Source organism: Clupea harengus, chromosome 13 (genome assembly GCF_900700415.2).
Source record: "Clupea harengus chromosome 13, Ch_v2.0.2, whole genome shotgun sequence".
NCBI lineage: Eukaryota > Metazoa > Chordata > Actinopteri > Clupeiformes > Clupeidae > Clupea > Clupea harengus.
Window position 1 is genome coordinate 27,908,297 of NC_045164.1, and position 22,826 is coordinate 27,931,122.

The following is a 22,826-nucleotide window of genomic DNA, read 5'->3' on the forward strand; positions in this document are numbered from 1 at the left end:
CACTGACACGCAAGCACACTCTGACACGCAAGCACTCGTACACACATCAAGTATGTCAAGCCACTATGTATGTTTGTACACTAGGGCTGCAACTACTCCAGATGTACTCCATTCTTCTGTCGATCATTATCATTTCTTCTTTCTATTAATTGATTAGCTGCATACTTTCAAAAATCAAATCCTATATAATTTAAGATCCCCGTGCACACAGCCACACTGCTGCTGAAACCAGTCCTAGTGGAAGCAGGCGACACGTCGGTGTTGAGCAAAAGCACAGAATCCAGCCTCTGGTGTGTTTGTTTATCACACAACTTACGCTCAGCATCTGTAACAAGATGAAACTCCAAGTTGCTTGCCCATCACTAACGATCTCCAAATGCATATAGCGTAAGCAACTTTCTTAGCCTTTATGAACCATGGGCAAGCGGCTTATCACTGTCAATACGGATGTCCGTTTGGCTTGTTTGTATCAAAGTTGAAAGTGTGGGGTAATTACACCAACACCAACCACTTGCTGGGCCTCTCTGCATTTGACGGCCCCCTCAGCAGAGGCCAGGGTCGGGTTGGGTTGGGGTGGGGTGGGTTGGGGTGGGTTGTGTTGGGGTGGGGTGGGTTGGGTTGGGTTGGGTTGGGGTGGGTTGGGTTGGGTTGGGTTGGGTTGGGGTGGGTTGGGGTGGGTTGTGTTGGGTCAAATGGTTTGGCGTGCTGGTGTTGCATCAAAAAACAAATCATTTTTTATTTGTTTTTTCCCTCTCATTACATCAAAGATGTACTCTACCTACTACATAGATCTGGGGGGGGAGGCGTGCGCAGTCTCCCTCGTGTGTGCAAATCACACACACACACACACACACACACTCACACACTCACACACACACACAGCAGAAGCCTGACTCCATGCATGTTCTCTCCTTTTCCAGAATCTGACATTGATGCTGCCACTGCCATGATGCTCTTAAACTCGGCCCCCGGCCACCACTCCGACCGATGTAAGAGAAGCCATCCATTCATTCCTCCTCTTCTCTCTCTCTCTCTCTCTCTCTCTCTCTCTCTGTCTGTCTGTCTGTCTGTCTGTCTCTCTCTCTGTTCTGATTCTGCCACCTCACCCTCTCTTTTACCTGTACCTTCTTGCCTGCATTAAACGCATGCTGCCATGTTTTCGTCCTTATTTTAACATTGCACATCTTTGTATCCACTTGTTTGTTCTCTGGGGGTCTGTATGTTTTGTGTGGTGCCAAAGAGTTTTAAATGTAGACGCCTCAGAGCGTAACTGTACGTCACAGTGTCACAGCCCCCCCCCCCCACAGAGCGTAACTGTACGTCACGGTGTCACAGGCAACACCCCCCACACCCCCCCCCAATCAGAGCGTAACTGTATGTCACAGTGTCACAGGCCTCCTAGCGTCATAAGTGCCTCATTAAGGCATGCTTTTAGCCTTCATTGTTGTAGGTGTTCATCAGGCTTAATCGCTCTGCTGTGGGCCAACCAGCTGATAACGTCCTGAGCCAACAGCAGGCATGCCTGATGATGCCGCCAGCTGATGGCATATATTGATTGGCACCATCAAGCTGTGGCTGGTGCCAGGCTGGCACTCTGTTTCCAGACGATGGATTCATTTCAGTCGAGTCAGGGCTACAACAGGCCACACTGCCGTTATGTGTAGAGTTCAAGACGATGGATTCATTTCAGTCGAGTCAGGGCTCCAACAGGCCGCGCTGCCATTATGTGTAGAGTTCAAGACTGCAGATAGATCATTTGGGTGATGATTTCTAACTTACAGCTGATGCCTCGTCTCTCTGCTCCTTCTCTGTCTCTCTGCTCCTTCTCTCTGACCTATGACCTCTCCCCTCTGTCTCAGGTGGTCCTGACGGTCCGCTGGACCTGTCCCGTCCAGACTCCGTGCTGGTGAGCAGCGACCCCAAGCAGGACCACAACTACAGCAGCGTGCCTGTGCAGCGCTGTTCCTCACCCTCCTCCTCCTCCTCTTCTTCCTCCTCCTCCTCCTCCTCCTCGCTCTCCTCCCTGGACGAGGGCAGCCGGGCCAACCACCACCACCACCACCACCACCACCAGCCTCACCGTGCCGGCAGTGAGGGTTTCCACAGCGACGAGGACTCGGACCCGGAGCCGGAGCTGGAGCTGGAGGCCGACGACAAGCAGCAGGGAGCCCCCACAGGCGGCCCTCGCCCTCGCCCCCTCCCTCGCTGAAGCCCCCGGCCAGCAAGCGGGCGCGGCGTGAGGCCAAGGCGGAGCTGGACGAGGAGCTGAAGGAGGCGGCCGGCTCCCTGCTGCACCTGGCCGGCATCCGCACCTGCCTGGAGGCCACCTCCAAACACACCGCCAAGAGCAAAACACTGGGCAGGAAGTGAGGCGTAGAGTGTGCGCTCCAAACAGGAAGTGAGGTGTAGAGTGTGCGCTCCAAACCCCTAGTCTTGAAGACGCAGGTCTCTTCCCAACCATCCACCCTCTGTCTTTCTGTTTCTCTCTCTCTATCCCTCCGTGCCCGTGTGAACTCTGAACTCTGACCTCTGTGTCTTGGTGTGCCTCCTTCTCCTTTTCCTTCTCCTCTGGTCCGTGAATTGTCCATTTTTTTTTTATCATTACTTAAAAAATCAAGAAAAACGAACAGAACGAATGGAAATAGCCACTCACTCTCACCCAGCTCCACAACAACAACGACGGCAATAGTACCATTCACACAGGAGAACAAAGCCATACGGAGAACTTGTGTGAGCGACCGTAAAAGACATCGACACCTATCCAAGACGTCCCGTCTGCTTTTGATGGGTTTCACGTTATCAGAGTTTTAAGGATAGTATTTTTTTTTTTTTTTTTTTTTTTGGTTTCATTTTGTTTCCTCAAAAAAGATGGACTTCAAGATGTTGCATGCTTCCTCTTCCAATCGGTGTCCTCTTCCAAGTGAATCTATTTATACAGAGAATGAGTGCATGTCTGTATTATATAAAGCTAACTTCTCCTGACCACTGTTCATGTTCCATTACCCAGGCTAAGGAAGAGAAAAGACAAAAAAATGTTTAAAAAAAAACACGTGAAAAGTGACCACCTTTTTTTTTTTTTTTTTTCGAAGTGTACTGCCTCACCTTCCCCACACCCCCCTAAAATATGAGATGCAATAATTATAATCACAAAAAACCTTTAACCCTCTACAGGTCTGGGTTGAGAATGTCACTGTCCTGGACTGTTGATGTCAGAAAAAAAAATGTCTCTCTGTGGTGGTTTTGTTCTGGTTTTGTTTTTCTGTTTTTCGCTTTTGGATCTCCGGCTCACTTTCGGTGGCTACGGGTGGAGCTCACGGCTGCCAACAATCACAGTGTATCCATGGAGACGAACCTCAAGCCTGGGCTCTCACAGACTCAATGGACTTGATGGGGGGGGGGGCGGGGGGGGAACTCTCAATGAACTGCCACTGCACGGAGACCTCGCTTAGAGGAGTTGGGACAGAGAGAGAGCCAATTCTCCCCGCTCCAGCTGAGAAGATCCTCCCCCCCTCAGCCTCCTCTCCCCTGGATGGGAATCCACTGTCTACCCTCCTTCTCTCTCTCTCTCTCTCTCTCTCTCTCTCTCTCTCTCTCTCTCTCTCTCTCTCTCTCTCTCTCTCTCTCTCTCTCTCTTTTTTCTCTTCCTGTTGTCACTGTTTCTTCTCAGTGTTTTTTTTGTGCAAACTGAGACTGATATTTGTGGCAAACCTCTTTTACTTTGGTTTCTGTGTTAAACCTATGCAAAAAGAAAAGGCAACCGTGGTAGCTCTTGTTCAAAAAGTATGACCAATTAACCTTCTGTGTGTGTGTGTGTGTGTGTGTGTGTGTGTTGTGTTTGAATGGGCCAGTGTACAGAACAGTCCTGGAGCTAGAGTGTGGTGCTGTGTCGGACTGATGCGGCGGAGCGGAGTGGTACCGGTGCAGCTCATCTCTGGGAGGGTGACGGGGAGGAACCGAGGGGTCTGCTGCCCCGGTCCAAATGGGTCTCCATCAAAAGGGATGTGCACCACACGGCGTTCAGAGTGCGTGTGTGTGCGTGCGTGTGTGTGTGTGTGTGTGTGTGTGTGTGTGTGTGTGTGTGTGTGTGTGTGTGAGATGCATGACCGGCAGCCTGGACTCACATCTCCCTCTGTTCAATATTCAGCTTTTGTTTTAGGGATTTCTTTGCTCCTCCAGTTGGGTGAGAATGGAGGTTGTTTAATGACGTTGAGATCACTGCCATGGATCACGTTTGTGTAGATGAAGGTCAGGGGGGGAAGAGGAGGGAACAGGAGGCGTGTCTCTCTGTAGCCAGAAGAGGATGAAGAGGAATCTAGTCGTAGAGAAGGGTAGATTGCACGTGCCACAGTGGAGTGGGGTAAAGAGAGAGAGAGGAAGGAACGGCTTCAGAAGGGGGGCTGTCTCTCACTCGCATTAGCCTATCCGAGTGCCCGTCGGCACAAGAGCGTTTAGTGTCAGATAAATTCCAATAGTCGTTGGTTTATTTTGTGCCAAGGAGGGCCTTTGGAAATTCATTATTGTTGCCAAAACATTTTGATTTGGTGCCATGTACATCTTCTCTGAAGGCTTTGTGATTGGTGGATCAAACTTAAGGCAACTGTGCACTTGGTGACGAGCTTTAGAGAGCGGGTAGCCACTGGGTCTGATCTGCTCAGTGGACGGGCTCAGCATGGAGGTCTGAGTTGGGGTTATACCCTGTTCTTAGGAACCGGTCGCATAGGTTTGTTTCTCGGCAATGATTTCTAAGGTGAAGCCAGTTGTACTGGTAAGGAGAAATTAGTACTTTCTCTCAGTATCGCAATGTCCATACTGCCACAGATCAATGGTGTCACTTCTCGTCATTACTCTAGGGGTTAGTCAGATGCACTGTTGTTTGGGTGGGGGAGGGGGGGTGTTCTCAACACGAACCATTACTGCCAGGCCTCCTGTTTGTGTTGATAAGCGGGTACGCTAGATTATGAATAAAGCTATTGCTTTAAAACGTTTTTTTTTTTTTTTTTCTTTTCTTTTCAGTCATTTGCCAACATATTCCAATGAATTTATGTGACCTGATCATCCCGAATGTCTGTGTTTGGCCCCGGATGAACTTATTCCAGAATGATCTCTGGAATGCTCATTATAGCCTAATTTCTGACCATGTTGTAATTTGATGTTATTTAAGTTAAGGCTAGTTTAACTGCCAACTATTAATTTGTCTGTGCTGCCACATTGCAAATGTATGTTTGCAAATCTGTCAACTTCCAGAGAAATCTAAGTTAGCCTGAGTTAATGAGGATGAAGAACGTGCGGTAAGAGAACGCGGGTCGGTGTGAAAAGAGCTTCACATTCCGTCTGGCCAGAGTCTTCATGATGGCTTGATGATGTGATGGAGGTTGGAGGGTGTGTATTTAAGTGAGAGGACATCATTAGTGCTTTTCTTGTAGATGATGGATGACGTAAGCACCCCATTTCCCAGGAAACATTGCCCCTCACTCATATTAATTGCTTTAATTGACCAGTTGATTAAATTAATAAAACAACGCTTTGAGTTAATAAGATGCCTATGTACCCTTATGAGGATCATGATGGCCTTTTCTCACTTGTGTTTGTCATGTTGAACTAACTTGGGCTGCCAATCCAGTATCAGTTTGTGTCTGTCGTCCGGTGCCTGTCAGGCAGACAGACAGACAGACCCTTGAGTTTTGTATGCTAACCTCTGTTAATAAAATGTTTATAAAGTTTATTTTCGCCAAAGATATGCAATTGCATTATATATGGTATTACTGAATAAAAATGTTCTTGTTTTAAACGAGTTGTTTTTCTTTTGTCTTTGCATGTAATGTATATGAAACATAATCTAGGTCATATTAAAGAACATAATCTAGGTCATATTAAAGGACATAATCTAGGTCATATTAAAGAACATAATCTAGGTCTCATTAAAGGTAGTCTGTCTTTGTGGTCGTTTTGATGCACTTGATGTCCACAGTGGCATCTGTAAGGCTTGGCTGTCATAGAGCCTGCTCATCATTCCATATATTCTCTTTACTTCTAAAGTTTCACTGTGAAGTTCAACATTTAATCAAGAACTTCAGTCAGGGGTTGGCCCTATAGGGTGTCGGTCAGACACTGGGGGGGGGGGGGGCTTGAATACCAACTTGGCATTTACAGCAATATCCCACCTGTTGTTTGGACATCCAACTATACAAAAGTGTCAATGTTTACAATTCGTAAGCTAACAATCTATTAACTCTGATAGCCTGATAGACATTACATTTAGGGGTTAACTTAAGTTAAAAAAAAAAAAAAAGACTGCTCCCCTTTCAGTGTAGCTAGTGCTCACCTAACCATGTCTTCGTAATTTGGTGTGTGTGGACGTGGACACTCCAGGCTCGCATCAAATCTGGACACATGTCACTCCTTCCGTTTTTCTGAATGGCGCGAGTACGCGGAGATAAGTGACGGTGGCCCGTTGGCCTATTTGAGGTGGTGTGCAGTGCGCCAGTGCAGCTGCGCCCATGATAGATGTTCCATCACACGTCCCAACAAAGGCTTCCCCTTTCAGCTAATTAGTCAGAGAGAGGCCCTATGCTGACAAAAACATGCGACCCTGAACGTGAGCCTCGTCTCTGCCTAGCCCGGGGGGCTCAGTCAGCCGGTCTATTGTTCATTAGCACTGTGTGTCTGGTGCAAACGGGGGGCCTCCCCCTTTCCCTCCTGACTGCTCCGGCACATCTAGAAATCAGAGCACCCGTTCTCCCCCTGCCTACCCTGCGACCCCCCTCGCTGCCCTGGCAACCACACCACCACGCCAACAGTTACCAGGCAACCAGACTGGGCTGGATCCCCGGGCTGCGTGCTAGTGTGAGAACAAGTGTGTGTGTAAGTGGATACTGTGCATTGCTGTGTGTCTGCACAAGACGGTGTGAGTGAGGTTTGGAAGTGGAGGAATGTGAGACATCTTACATATGTTGATATTTCCATGTGTTTTGGCAGAGAGAGAGGATACTACGACTGTAAATAAGGTTCACACTTTCGCTGGCTGAGGATTTTGTGGTGAAAAAAAAAGTTGCAAAAGGTTGTCGAGCATAGCTACATTAAGACTCAAACTGTTTCTATTCTGGTGAACATCTTCATTGTTAACTGCTTTTGGAATTCCTGTTGAAACGGAAAACGCTGTCAGTAGTGTGTGTTGTTTACACACTTGTGTAGTCAACCGGAAATATTAGGTCTCAGCTGAATCAGAAAGAGTAATAGGCCTGAGATTGAATCGTACTTCGCGCTCCCTGGCTTCACAAGCAGATGCACTCAGTGGGGAGAACCTCGACTGTTCCGAATGTGTTGCTAGAACTCTTCCTTGGTCAAAGTGCGACACCTTGTGGCTATAATGATACTGCAATTGTTTTTACCCAGGGGTCAAAACTATAAATTGTGGTTACAGTAAATTCCCCTTTTCCTTGTACAGAAAACGAATCGACCAGTCAGAAGAGTAATCATGTTTTTGTATAACTTTATTTAAATTGAGTGGATGCATGAAATACAAATGTTATAAAATCGCATATGTGCGTTACCAAAAAAAGATGGTCAAGACATAATTTAGCATGGAAACTGTTGAACAGTACTCTGAATAACATCCAAAGTTTCAGAGCTAAAGAAACACAGAAATGGAAACGAAACAAATACAACACGTAAAAAAAGAGACATGACACAAACATAGAGTGGAGAAACGTTAGTTAAACGTTAGTTAATGGTTGCGCTGCCTCTTCTCCTTGAGTTTGGCCTTGTCCTGGGCTTTCTGACCGTGACCTTTGCCCTCCTGGACCTGGGTTGTGCGTGACACTGCCGACACGCCGTCCACAAACTTGGTCTTGTAGAGCACGTTGGCATTGGTGAACATGCCATCCTTCAGCGAGACCACAATGAACTGGGAACACAAAGACACAGGCGAAAGCAAGTTTGATTTCATTTTCAGTTATATTAGATCAACATAATCCAAAGACCCTTCGATTTCAACCAAGTGGTTTATTGCGAATGTGAACCATCAATTTAGTTAAAGTCCTTAAATCCCAGAAGTCAAACTGCCATCCTCACTGGGGTATCTGATCTTCTTTTAAATGGATTCTCCTGCTACACCTGGCCTGTACTTTGGTCACTGGGGCTGCAGGCGTATATAACCTTCCCTGAAGGCCACCTAGAATGGCACCCTGCAGTTTGCAATAATACCGTAACCAACCGCCCCCGCCCCCCCCAGTGGTATTATTTAATCTTTAATTATTCATTCACTTGATGTTACTTGTGATTGAAATTGTTTAGCTGGACTTAAAGATAAACATAATTCAAATATTTAATGTAATAATTTAAAGGACTATTTCCGCAGACCTGCGAGTGTGTGAAGTGTGTGCGGAGCATCTGGCCGATGTTCTGTGTGTGCGACAGGTCCAGGGCGGCGTCCACCTCGTCCAGGATGTAGATGGGGGCGGGCTTGAACAGCAGCATGGCCAGGATGAGAGACAGGGCCACCAGAGACCTGCAGGGGAGCATTAGCATTAGCATTAGCATTAGCATTCTTCTGATCCGTTCTTTGACCCTAAATAACGGGCCATTCTTATGGAACAGATGTTGTTCGTTTAACCATCCAAAGGTCTATCAGCAGAGTCAGTATTGACACCGTGACATCATTTATCATTTGCACGACGACGAGTTTAAGAGTCGTTCATCGAGACTCGTCGGCTCACCTCTGTCCTCCGCTGAGCTCTGTCAGGTTTTCCTTCCAGGTGTTGCCCAAAGCCACCTTGAACTCCAGGCCGTCCAGAACCCCGCGGCCCTCGGGCGGGGCGAGCCGGGCGTCGGAACCGGGCAGCAGGGTGCCGAAGATGGAGCCGAAGTCCTTATTCACCTGTTCATCCAAACAAGAAACACATCAGCCAATCAGGCTTCAGTAAACACCTCAGAGTGCATCTAGTCCCTACATCAGCCAATCAGGCTTCAGTAAACACCTCAGAGTGCATCTAGTCCCTACATCAGCCAATCAGGCTTCAGTAAACACCTCAGAGTGCATCTAGTCCCAACATCAGCCAATCAGGCTTCAGTAAACACCTCAGAGTGCATCTAGTCCCAACATCAGCCAATCAGGCTTCAGTAAACACCTCAGAGTGCATCTAGTCCCAACATCAGCCAATCAGGCTTCCGTAATGCCACTGGCACAGAGTAAGAGCATCTTCTTGGAAGCATCATGTAGGTGATCAGATACATTAACTGGCACCTAACCAGCGCTTAACTTGCACTTCAGCAGTTACATTCCTGCACTTCTTTTTCCTTTCTAGGTCGTTTTTTTATGTAAAGTAGTATTTATTACCATGTTCTTTATTGCTCTTAGCTTGACTGTTCTCTCCCTTGTACGTCGCTTTGGACAAAAGCGTCTGCTAAATGACTAAATGTAAATGCATTGATACACTCGGCCTAAATCTGTCATACCTTTTGCCAGGCCACATTCAGAGCCTCGTTCTTCTTCTCATCCAGCTCCTTAATGGTCTCAAGGATCTTGGCCTTGTCATTCTCCACAATTCTCTTCTTTTTCTTAAGGTCGTTGTACTAAAAGGGGCCAAAAAGAAGCAAGTTTCACATAAAACTACAATATTAAAGGCAAAATTACCAAGCTAGTGTTATCCAGGCATTTCAGAATCAGAATCAGGTTTTATTGGCCAAAACTTGGTGAAGTAAAGTGGCTCTCAATGTGCTTACACAAAATATACATTACAACACAATACAAAACAAACAGTGCAACAGTGCAATGGTCTAAGAAGTTTAAGAAATATATACAAACATATTTTAAGACAGAGTCTTGCTGTGAAACTTCAGAGAGGTTAGTTGAAGACCTGACTATTGCGTAACTGCTTTATGCAACAATCAACTTGCATGGACATCATGTTTCATGTCGTGTGAAGTGAGGCTCACTCGCAGCTGAACCTTTCTGCAGGAACATTACTAGAACAGACTACTTCATATATTACTGAAATAGCAAGCATGCAAAAGAGGTCTTCAAAATGAGTTAGCTTTGCTAAGCGGTCAAAATCTGTCTGTTTTAATGCTTTGATTGGTTTACATTGATGTTGAGTGCATTGTGCTGACATTGTCTGTGACCATAAGCAACTAGGTAAAATAATAATAATAATAATAATAAAAATAATAATAATAAATAAAACTCACCCTCTCCTCGGCTTCGCTCAGCATGTTCATGGCGCGCCGGTTGACGTTCCTCTCCAGCTTCTCCTTGGTCTCCTCCAGCTTCTTCAGGCGCTGCCCCGCCTCCTTGGGACTGTTGGACTTGAAGTCGTAGGCGGAGTTGGGCTGGCCGAACAGGTGCCTCTCGGAGGTGATCCACTCGTGCTCCGCCAGCATCCGGGCCACCTGGGAGGACACGTCCGCACTCAGAGGTCAAGGGTCAGGAGCACAGAGAGTAGAGACAATCTCCAAGCCTCAGTGCTAAAGTAACGCTAGGCTAATATTCCAACAAAATGGTCACACCAAATACACCAATAAGAGTGGCTTTACCCCAACCTACATGTCATACCACGTACACCAATAAGAGCGGCTTTACCCCAACCTACATGTCACACCAAATACACCAATAAGAGTGGCTTTACCCCAACCTACATGTCATACCACGTACACCAATAAGAGCGGTTATAGTCCAACCTACATGTCATACCACGTACACCAATAAGAGCGGTTATAGTCCAACCTACATGTCATACCACGTACACCAATAAGAGCGGTTATAGTCCAACCTACATGTCATACCACGTACACCAATAAGAGCGGTTATAAGTCCAACCTACATGTCATACCACGTACACCAATAAGAGCGGTTATAGTCCAACCTACATGTCATACCACGTACACCAATAAGAGCGGTTATAGTCCAACCTACATGTCCGTAGGAGTACGCATTTCACATCCAAAAGGTGTCAAGAGCAGCACTATGTGATCAATGTATGTATGTATGTGTGTGTGTATGTGTGTGTGTGTGTGTTTGTGGTATACATTGGTGTGTGTGTGTTTGTGGTATACATTGGTGTGTGTGTGTGTGTGTTTGTGGTATACATTGGTGTGTGTGTGTTTGTGGTATACATTGGTGTGTGTGTGTGTGTGTGTGGGGTATACATTGGTGTGTGTGTGTTTGTGGTATACATTGGTGTGTGTGTGTGTGTGTGTGTGTGTGTACTGACCCTGGCCTCTGCATCGGAGCTGTCCTTCTTGTGTTTGCTGATGTTGTGCTCCAGCTCCTTGATCTTGAGCTGCGCCTCGTTGTTGTGCTCCCGCAGGCGGTTGGCCTCGCCCGTCTTGCCCTTGATCTCCCGCTCCTGACCCAGGATCACCTCCTTCTGCCGGGTCAGCTCCTCCTGCGCCTCCTTCACCGCCGCCTGCGCGCGCACACACACACACACACACACACACACACACACACACACACACACACACACACACACACACACACACACACACACACACACACACACACACACACACACACACACACACACACACACACACACACACACACACACACACACACACACAGTCCCCCCGTGAAGAAAACAACATTACACTCCTGCACACACACACACAGTGTCCCCGTGAGGAAAACAACATTACACTCCGCTGCACCATGGCCTTCATGACAGTCAAAGAAAAATTCAAGCTTCAATGTGTGAGCCCGGAGAAACACAATGAGTCATTCAACGCCAAACGTACCAATTTAAGGAAAATTCCCCACTTGACCATCTCAGATTTGGCTGAAGAAATTCAAGGTTGTTCATGCACTTCTTAATAGGTATAGTCCCAAATATTAGCTCTCTACTCCCAATAGTTTTGTCACAAAAAGATGTTTTAAGCGGGAGGGGGTGCCTGTACTTAAGACGCTTTTTTAGCAGCTTTTTCTGAAGAGCCATTTTCAAATTGCTATTACTAGAAAAGTATTTAAGCTAGCTCCTTCAAACTTTCTAGGCTTAAAATCTGATCCCATTACTTGAAGATTATGGACTTCCAAGGGTTTGGCTTGGGTATATCATAGTATTCGGGGTGCTCGAATTTGTGCGAAATTTTTTACTCTACGCTTTGTTGCAGCATCTTTGAAGGCCTGTGGAAAGCTCAATGTTAAAGCTAGACTTGATATTATACACAGGCCTTCCTATGTGTGCTCTGTATATTGTATTAAAAAACTGTCCCTATGTAATGAATGGTCTGGAAGATATTAAAGCTTGAAAATGGATGAAAACCCATTTTGTGCAATTTTTGGCATGCTATAGCAAAAATATGACAGCATTTACCAACATGAAACTTTTTTTTTTGGAAAGATTAGATATTTGTTCTTAACATATAAAACATTTGTGATGGTGTTCTGCCTCATTTTCTCAAAATAACTTTTTGAAAATATGGGATTTTTGTACATGCCCAGCATTCAATGGCCTATGAAAGCATATTCAAACGGTAACAAAAGGTAAGCAAACCCTACACAATGAGAGTGCAAACCCTGCACAATGTGTTCCTCCTGTTGTCTGTACCTTATTGGCTGCGACGGTCACGGACATGGCCTCGATCTGCTCCTGCACGGCCTTCAGGGCCTCATCCACTGCCTCAATCTGCTGCTGGTAGCCAGCCTGCTCCCGCTTCAGGTCCTCCAGCTCAAGGGACACGGTGTCCACCTCCTGCAGAGACAGAGAGAGAGAGAGACAGATAGAGAGAGAGACAGAGACAGAGAGACACAGAAAGAAAGAGAGAGAGAGAGAGAGAGAGAGAGAGAGAGACAGAGACAGGCAGAGACAGAGACAGAAACAGATAGAGAGACAGAGAGAGACAGAGACAGAGGCAGAGACAGCGAGGGAGACAGAGAGAGACACAGAGACAGAGACAGAGAGACAGAGAGAGACAGAGAGAGAGAGAGACAGAGACAGAGAGACACAGAAAGAAAGAGAGAGAGAGAGAGAGAGAGAGAGAGAGAGAGACAGAGACAGGCAGAGACAGAGACAGAGAGGGAAGAAGGGAGAATGGAGAAAGTTCAAATGAGAGAACCACACAGCGGTCATTCTACTGTGGACATTCTACTGTGGCCCATCACAAGTTTGTTTGCCTGCAGTATGGATTTTTCCTTCCAAGGTGCTTTTTCAAGCCCCGGGCAGACTTCTCCGAGCACAAGATGGATGAAAAGGGAGAAATTGAGTCAAAAGCTGTAAATAACAGCGTGCTGAAGCCATAAACACACAGCATCGTGACCTCATCAAAACAAGCCCTTGAGAGCAGGGTCTCCCCAAAGCCTACAGGTAGAACGGGACCCCCTCCTCCTCAGGCGATTTACCAATGTGTCACCGAAACCGCTAACAGGAGCAGTATGCCTGCCAATAACCATGGCCTGGGGGGAAGACCTGTCAAGAACCCGATCAATATCCCAGTCTCTTCTCCCCGTAGGATGGGTGTGTGTGTGTGTGTGTGTGTGTGTGTGTGTGTGTGTGTGTGTGTGTGTGTGTGTGTGTGTCCCTGTGTGAGCACTGATGAAGATGAAGTCTGACTGATGGAGATGAAGTGTACCTGCTGCCGCTCTTTCAGCTTCTTGTTGTAGGCGTCCGCTTTGCCCTTGGCCTCGTTCAGCATCTTCTGGGCGGCCTTCAGCTCCTTCTCCCTCGTCGCCTCCTTGTTCTTCATCTTGTTTTCCAGCACCTTGTATTTCTCCTCGGCCTTCTTCTGGATCTCCTTTGTCTTCTGCAGGGTGGCCTCGCTCTCCTCTAAAGGCGACAGTGGTACAGTGGTAGAGAAGTCGTTTAGTAATCAGAAGGTTGCTAGTTCGATTCCCTGTCGAAGCGTCCTTGAGCAAGACACTGAACCCTTAATTGCTCCTGATGTGCAGTGTGCCATCAGTGTAAATGTAAAAATGTAAAATGTGTATACATTGTAAGTCGCACATATGTAAGTCGCTTTGGATAAAAGCGTCTGCTAAATGTAAATGTAAATGTAAATGAGAAGAAACACGGCTTGGGCCATTCAGTGCCAATTCATCAAATGTGAGGCCATTTACCATCTCAATTGTTTTAAATGAAAAGGGTCTATAAATCATAGAGTATTGTGTGCCCAGTATTACATAGATTCTATTTCATTTTCAAAGTAGTTATTTAAGAGCACATCAATGCAGTGAGGTCTGAATGCCGCAAGACTTCAAGGATCAATTACCCCCAGAAGAGAAAGGGGTTTCAAAGCTATGGCTCTGTCTGTCATAATACCACTGAGATGTTAAAGGGTAACGGATTAGACTAATGAGACTCAGATCAGATTAGTCAGCCATGGAATGAGCCGTTTGGGAGGATTACAAGAACCAGTAAACAGAGTGTGGGATTTGATGTTTGTACCGATGGTCTTCTGGAGAGCGTCCAGCTCCTCCTGCTGCTGGTGGAAGGAGCTTTGCTGAAGTTTGGTCTCCAGGATCTGCGCCTCCTCGCTCTTCAGGTCCAGCTGCTGCTTCAGGTGACGGTACCTGCGGGGCGGAGGGAGGCATTGGGAAACGTAGAGGACGGCAGGGGCAGGGGCAGGGGCAGGGCAGGGGCAGGGGCAGGGCAGGGCAGGGCAGGGCAGAGGGAGGCATTGGGAAACGTAGAGGACGGCAGGGCAGGGCGATTTGGGGAAATAATCTAATTGCGATTTTCCCCCCCAATATTGCGATTTAATATGCGATTTTTTTTATTTTATCCTAATTTTTTCCCCCAACAAATCGTAATGAATGATTTCAATATGACCAACACTTTCCCACAATTAAAGGTTTTATTTAACTGCTCATTACAGAATCAAGAACAACAAATCGGTGGCTTTGCCACTGTGCATTTAAGTAATTTAGATCACGTTTTTAATCGCGAACGTTGCGGTTAGAAAATCACGTTCTATCATATCGCAAATGCAATAAATCGTTCAGCCCTAGTGCAGACAGCGCCAAATAAGAACTAACTGAAGACAGGAGAACATTAAGGCACCACTCTCCAGCTGCTGAAGAGGTCAGCAGTCTCAAATTCATAAATATGAACGCTAATGATATTCTTAAAGATGAATTTATATTAGGCCTTTATCTTTATCATCCTTCATCGTATCCACTACAGTTGGATCTAAACAGAAGCTGGAGTAGAACTCACTTCTCTGCAGTGGTCCTGAGGCCACCCATCTCCTTCTCCAAACTGCTCAGCTCGGCCTCTTTAGCGGTCAGTTTGTCCTGGACGTCCTTCACGTCCGCCAGTTTGGAGAGCACTGAGGCCGTCTGGGCCCGCGCGCCTGAAACACATCATCAGAGGGTTAGGGTTAGGGTTGGGGTTACTACTGAGGCCATCTGAGGCCGTGCTCCTGAAACACATCATCAGAGGGTTAGGGTTAGCACTGAGGCCATCTGAGGCCGTGCTCCTGAAACACATCATCAGCTGCAGTCAGGAGACCGCCAGAGGGCACAGAAACACAAGTCCCGCTCCGCTCTCAACGTGGAATGTGTTATGTGTGTAAACACTTCCTAAGTGCCATCATTCACCTATTCAGTGGAAGCCTCTGAGTGTGTGTATCATCTTTTCAGAGTGAATAATTCAACACTGCATTATGTGCCGTTAGACGCTAATAGCTGACAGGCTCCATTTACACGGCCCCGGCTAGTGCTCAACATAATGAGAGAAGTATATAGTAACACGATCTCAAAGTGTGTGTGTCATGTCTGAGTTTGGGGGGCTTGTTGCCGCACCTCCGGTCAGTGTTCCCTGTGGGTCGAACACGTCGCCTCCGAGGGTCACGGTCTTGGTGCTGACGCGCTTATCAAAGGCCACCCTCTTGGCGTTGTCCAGAGTGTCACAGACCAGCGTGGTGCCGAACACGTACTCCATGGCCTTCTTCAGCTCAGACTCGTAGCCCACGAGGGACAGCGCTGTGTGAACATTATCTGGGCCCACCTGAAGCCAAAAACATTCAGGGTTAAGAGAACAAGTCATTCTGATGGAGGCATAAATGTACCAAGAAAAGAAGGTTCTTGTTCCAACAAGACCTTATGAAAAAGACTATATTTTGTAAAGAAGGTGCATGCTTATTCAGGACTTCATTCATTGACTATTATTAATTAATTAATGATGATGATGAACATTACCAGGTCCTTTGCATTTCTCACAACGTTGTCGTTCAGAGTCCTGGCTGCTATCTTGTTGAGGGGAATAATTGTGTAGCGGCGCTTCAGTTCACCCTTTTCCAGAAGTTTCTTGCCAGTGACCTAAAAGGGGGAAGATTCACCCGTGTGTTCATGGGTTACTGCTGGACTGTTGCACTGATGGGGTATAAAAGTGACATGATTATGAGGAACTAACTATGAGGATCAGCTGTTACGTCTTAGTATGACATTAAAGCTATATTGCCTTCTCAACACATTTTAAGAATGTTATTCTACAACAGGCATGAAATGGATATTATAAATGAATGTTATTCTACAACAGGCATGAAATGGATATTATAAATGAATGTTATTCTACAACAGGCATGAAATGGATATTATAAATGAATGTTATTCTACAACAGGCATGAAATGGGATATTATAAATGAATGTTATTCTACAACAGGCATGAAATGGATATTATAAATGAATGTTATTCTACAACAGGCATGAAATGGATATTATAAATGAATGTTATTCTACAACAGGCATGAAATGGATATTATAAATGAATGTTATTCTAGAACAGGTATGAAATGGATGCTATGTTATCTGCATCATAAGCCGTCAGATGTTCTGATGAAACCATGTGGCACTCAATTCACTTTGGACTTAAAGCAGCAGTAAGGAGTGTTTGGCTTGGAGCTCCCCCTAGCGGCTAAACCTAGCGAAACCTGTTGAAATTTGCTTTCCTCGTTTATGACAAACTAGCGAGGAGTCAACAACTTTGCTAACACAGTCAAGAAAAGATGGCCAGCTCTGAATCGAACTTGTATCCAAATGTGTCTTTCAGCTCTCGCCAACGAGTAAAAGCTGTTCCAATGGCAATGGCGGAGAGGCCATTCTCCATATTAAAAGTAATTGTAGCGGCACAATTTTGTTTCAAGCTGTTATTTTAAGGTAGAATTGTTACATAATGTTACTTTAATAAATATATGGTGTTGATATGGAGTTGATATGGAGTATTAAAAGACTGACCTCATTGTCCACGACCACATTGTAAAGCCGGCCTCCAGCCACCACCTCCAGGGCCGTGGCAGTGGACACGTCTTTGACAGAGAACAGGCTGGCCACCAGACCCTTCACCTTCTTCCTGTCCCAACTCCTCTCAGGGTCCCTGGACAACAGACATGATCAAGACACGCTCAATCAATCACAGACATGATCAAGACACGCTCAATCAATCACAGACATGATCAAGACACGCTCAATCAATCACAGACATGATCAAGACACGCTCAATCAAACACAGACATGATCAAGACACGCTCAACACACACAGACATGATCAAGACACGCTCAATCAAACACAGACATGATCAAGACACGCTCAACACACAGACATGATCAAGACACGCTCAATCGAACACAGACATGATCAAGACACGCTCAATCAAACACAGACATGATCAAGACACGCTCAATCAATCACAGACACGCTCAAACAATCACAGACATGATCAAGACACGCTCAATCAATCACAGACATGATCAAGACACGCTCAATCAAACACAGACATGATCAAGACACGCTCAACAGACACAGACATGATCAAGACACGCTCAAACACAGACATGATCAACAGACACAGACATGATCAAGACACACTCAAACAACACAGATATGATCGTGGGCTCAACCAACTGAACGCCCAGTGATGCAACTCTGAACGTGATGGACGGACTGCAGTACTGCATTGATGGAATATTTACCCTGAACAATACAAATAACTACAGACTTACGTATACTCAAAGCGGAGGTTTGGGAACTGGCCCATCAGAGTCTCGTAGGTCTCCCTCAGGCGGATGACTTCTTTTGACAGCTGCCTCTTCTTTTCAATCAAACCCTCCTCTTTGCCGTCTGTGCCGATGATGAATCAGTAATCAATTAATAATGTATTGATTTCAATTCAAACGTATTATTGCATTTCAATCCACTGGTGGACATTGCTGCTGTTAGTAAATCCCTTTCATCCTTTAGTGTTAAAGCTAGTATATGACGGCGTGCTTCATCATTACAGCTGGCTGCCATTCTTGCCAGGGTCAAACCTCTAGTCTTTTGTTGTATGTATTTTATCATGGTAATTATTTAAAGGCCTTATTTCCATATGACAGGCATTGAACAGGGCTTATGCAGACCTTCATAGTTGAGCTTTTTCATTTCAGCTTCAAGCTTGTCCTTGCATTTCTTAACCGCCTCAAACGCGTCCTGGTCGTTCTTGTACCCGCTGTCCATCTTCTTCACCTGGGCCTGCTTGGTCTTCAGCTCCTGCTGCGCGTGCTTCAGTCGCATTTGGGCCTGAACATGGACACAAGACACGAGAGACGAGACACAAGAGACGAGCAACGGGCGAGAGCAACAACAATTAGCATTAAAGATCTCATGGCTCAACGCACAAATACACCAAACATGCATGAAATGCAGCTTTTCTTCTCCGCTGCCCTCACTCGAGCCTCTGCTGCCATGTGATAGAGGTAATAGAGCAGGGTGACCGTGACTAGGAGGACTAAATAAGCCGTCATTGAGCAGCAGCCCGGAGTAACACACCTGTTTGGGCCTCGGCTGTCTCGCATTTAGCTGATGTCGTTCTTGCAGGCCATCATCTGCCCCTGGCCAGCGGTGGCTCCTGCCCGGTCCTCGGCTGGTGGAGAGGCCGGCTGAGACGGCGCGGAAGTGCTGCTGGGCCGCCTCCAGGGCCTCGGCGTCCTTCTGACCCTCCTCCTGCACCGCCCGAACCCCTCCGTCGCCTTGGAGACCTCCGCCTCCTTGGAGGCAAGCACCTTTTTGTCCTGCGAGTGTGAGGGAGTGGCAGAGGTACACGTGAGCCACTCGAGGGAGCCAGGGCATCTAGCAATTACCACAAATCAATACGTGGCTTCCACTGAATGCCTTTTCCAATACAGAAATGATAATGACACTTATTGAACCTGGCAAGATACTGCTGCCAAAGTGCTTGCTGTTATGGGGCTTACTTTCACACCCAACTCAACTTGGCATCAGCCACAAGAGTCTGAAGGATGGATTTTTATTGGCAATTATACAAATTCAAATGGAAATTAAGTGGGATTGACTCTTGACAAAGTGAGAGGAAGGTATCATCAGAGGGCCGGAGACACATGTGAGGACTGGACGGCCTCTGACCTCTAACCTCTGACCCCTGGCCTTTGACCCCTCACCTCTTCCATGTTCTTCACCAGATCCTTCCGCTTCTTGGTCTCGTCCTTGAGGTTCTGCTTCTTCACGTCGAGCGAACTCTGGGCCTTGGCGTCTACCCTCTGCACCTCGGCCAGGCTGTCCTCCAGAGATTTCAGGATGCCACCCAGCTCCTGAGAGTACAAATAAAAAAAACACATCAGTCTACATCCCCACTCTTTTGACAAACATGGTCAAACACAACCCAGTCCCTCACATCCTCATCTCATAGACACACGTCTGAAGCAGCTCACTTTGTGGAAGTGTGAATCTCTGGAGTAAGTTCAAAGGATGCACAGCATCCAGTCTCCCTCACCTTATCTCCTGGAGTAAGATGCACAGCACCCAGTCTCCCTTTCCTTATCTCTGGAGTAAGATGCACAGGACCCAGTCTCTCTCTCATCTCTTGGCACGTAAGAAGCACAGGGAGAATGCCACCCAAGTCTCCGCTCTCCTTATGCTCTGTGCAGTAAGGAAGGACAGGACCCAGTCTCCCTCTCCTTATCTCTGGAGTAAGATGCACAGGACCCAGTCTCTCTCTCATCTCTGGAGTAAGAAGCACAGGATGCACCCAGTCTCCCTCACCTTATCTCTGGAGTAAGTTCACAGGACCCAGTCTCCCTCACCTTATCTCTGGAGTAAGATGCACAGCAGCACCCAGTCTCCCTCTCCTTATTTCTGGAGTAAGATGCACAGGATGCACCCAGTCTCTCTCACCTTATCTCTGGAGTAAGTTCACAGCACCCAGTCTCTCTCACCTTATCTCGACTCCTCTCCAGCTCTTGGATCTCCACGGAGAGTGCCTTGACTTTGCTCTCGTTCTCCAGCATGCTCTCCTTCAGTTCCCCGATGGCCCCCTGCATCCCCTGCAGGTCCTCCGCCGACTTGAGCTTGCTCTCCTCGGCGCACACAAACTGGTAGGCCACATACAGCCTGCTCAGGTGCTCGATCTCACGCATCAGTTTCTGGTACTCGAGGTATGAGGATCTTTCCTGAGAAGAGGTTCAGAAAAGAGGTGTAGAAGGTTTGTCATCCAGCAATTAATAGTTTTATCACAACACATTGTCGTGAGTTCATGTTTGAGGATTCAAAATAAATAAGTGACTGGAGAAACACAAGGGTTTCTAACCTCCTTCAGTTTCTGCATTGCTGGGGTAATCTCCTCATCCAAGATCTGGTGGACACACAATCAAATACCAAATTAAGGGCACGGCCAAAACATTCATTAAGGTGAACTCGGGAGACGTATATCAGACTTCTCTGACGAAACATGATAAAATCGTTACCATTTAATGTCCAGTCACTGCAAATTGCAAATTGATGCAATGCATTCATAGTTATAAATAATGCAGATTTGAAAAGTGTAAATAAAAATCTCTTTTGCCAACAGCAGATAGATTAGCAAACACACCGTCTGGATCTCCTTCAGCTTGGCCTCTTTCTTCTCGATGGTCTTCTGTGCACTGATCTTCTTGCATTCGTACATCCGCGTGCCAGCCGCCTCCTCAATCATGGCAAGAATCTAGAAAATCCATTTTAACAAAGAAAATCCATTTTAGATGATTGGTGAGTCCTGGTCATCCAACATTGACCACTGCACAAATGTGAGGGCATGACTCACCTCAGGTGGCTTCATGTTCAGCACCTTAGTGATCCTCCCCTGTGGCAAGAGATACAATAATACTATAACGTTTATCAGCGAACAGTGTAGTGTAGGTGGTGAAATAAGGAGTTTCTGTTAGGGATTCATATCTTGCCTGCATGATGAGAAAATGTGGGTTGTTCACGTTGAGGCCGACGGAGCAAAACATATCCTGAACTCGAGTATTGTTGGCGTTCACCCCATTGATGAGATATTTGTTCCTTCCCCCGATTACCACCTACGGTACATAACGCACGTCACTTACTCACTCAATCTAATGAATGTTGACTGGCATTTGAGTTACAGCATATAGATGAATGCTAAGTCTCGCAAGGGACTAGCCTTACCTGTCTGGTTATGGTGATTTCATCATGCGTCTCGAATCCAAGAGGACTCTGCTTTTTGTCGGAGTTGTCAAACGTGATTGAAACAGTGGCTTTCGTGATGCCAGCCAGTCCATTCTTGTATACCAGATCTTGAAGGTTGGTCGCTCTCACCTAAAACAGGCGTTTCAAACATTTTTAAATTACCTCTTATTGAAGGTTTTTACAACTTTGACTATCGCCAAAAAGATTATTATTATTGCAGTTACAAGATAACTACAATAACTCACCTTGTTAATTAACACTGTCTGATGATAACAGTTAAATTACGGTCACAGTAAGTAAGTCAGTCAACTAACGTTAGTTAGTCAATTTAGCTAGCTGGCTAGTGAGATGTCAAGCGAATTATGCGAGCTAGCAACATTGTTATCTAACGTTAGCTTCCCAGTAGCTAACTAAGTTAACGCATTGACAGACTGCAGTGTAACAACAGCTTACAACTTACCTGAGATAAATTGGATATTCCAAGGAGAAAGCATATGGAGTCCAAAATGTTAGATTTCCCACTGCCGTTCAATCCAGTGATTGCATTAAAAAGTGGATCAAATCCGTTGATTTCTGTCCTCTCTGCGTAGGACTTGAAACCCTCTAAAATAATGGATTTTATGTGCATTTTGACGCTAGCTTTCTTGATGCGCTTTCGATTCCTTATAACTCACCAAACACAAGTTAAACCTTTCGTCTGAATCCTGAAAAAATATATATTATCGAAAGACAATACTCTAATCACACTTTTGTACGAACCACGTAAACAAGCCACTACGCTAACTGTTTGAACTTGAATTTTGGCGCCAGGCATGGAGCGTCTTCTTGCGGTCCTATCTGCGCCTGTTTTAAATTTTGTTCATCTCAGTAAACGTCACAAATGTAAAAAATATTTCCGCATTAAATGTATACAATGTTAACCTCGAACTTCATACAACGCTGTCAGTTGTGACTTTCAGAACTGTTACATTTCAGAAAATACGTTATTTTTAAGCAGGACAATTTCTCCAAGAAAAGGGGGCTTGATTGGCAAAACAGTGCTCGAGACTGCCACCTGTGGAGGATCTGTAAAAAAAATAGAAGAGCATTCTGTGTTTGGAGTGAAATGAGGACAATGATCTAACCGCAATATATATGACTTAGGGCCAGAGCATTAAGTGTAATTCATTTGGAGTTGTTCACGTTGTATTGCAGTTTGCCTGGGCAATCCTAAAATTGTCTGATGCTGAGCATTTAATACATTACAATGGATTTATTTGTATTTGTATTAAATACAGTTACAAATTGATACAAATTAACAGGGAAGTAGGCCTATACATTGAAATAAGAGTACATACTTTATGGAAGCAACATGCTGTATAAAAAGTATGGATACAGAGCAGGGGCGTCCCTCTCTACCTTTAAGAAGCTTTTGAAGACCCAACTCTTCAGAGAGC

The 22,826-nt window shown here is 46.0% G+C and overlaps 2 protein-coding genes across 2 annotated transcripts in view; one reads left to right on the top strand and one right to left on the bottom strand.

The window, feature by feature from the left end:
• Positions 1 to 2,496, top strand: part of LOC105904995 (forkhead box protein N2) — a 29,291-nt gene extending 26,795 nt beyond the window's left edge. Inside the window, exons 5-6 of the mRNA XM_031579049.1 lie at positions 921 to 989; positions 1,860 to 2,496. Of these exons, the coding sequence (XP_031434909.1) occupies positions 921 to 989; positions 1,860 to 2,209 (419 nt within the window). The 3' untranslated portion in view covers positions 2,210 to 2,496. The remainder of the gene's footprint in view (positions 1 to 920; positions 990 to 1,859) is intronic.
• Positions 2,497 to 7,472: 4,976 nt separating this feature from the next.
• Positions 7,473 to 22,173, bottom strand: smc2 (structural maintenance of chromosomes 2). Its single transcript, XM_031579265.2, is given in 26 exon segments — positions 7,473 to 7,903; positions 8,359 to 8,506; positions 8,715 to 8,875; positions 9,454 to 9,570; positions 10,186 to 10,386; positions 11,208 to 11,402; positions 12,543 to 12,686; positions 13,564 to 13,757; positions 14,376 to 14,500; positions 15,147 to 15,282; positions 15,734 to 15,938; positions 16,130 to 16,249; positions 17,166 to 17,304; positions 17,931 to 18,048; positions 18,327 to 18,486; positions 18,732 to 18,827; positions 18,829 to 18,926; positions 18,929 to 18,977; positions 19,365 to 19,514; positions 20,139 to 20,372; positions 20,510 to 20,554; positions 20,792 to 20,902; positions 21,002 to 21,040; positions 21,138 to 21,260; positions 21,370 to 21,519; positions 21,851 to 22,173. Coding segments are annotated over 26 exon segments (3,606 nt in total). The 5' UTR covers positions 22,019 to 22,173; the 3' UTR covers positions 7,473 to 7,723.
• Between the last annotated feature and the right edge of the window lie 653 nt (positions 22,174 to 22,826).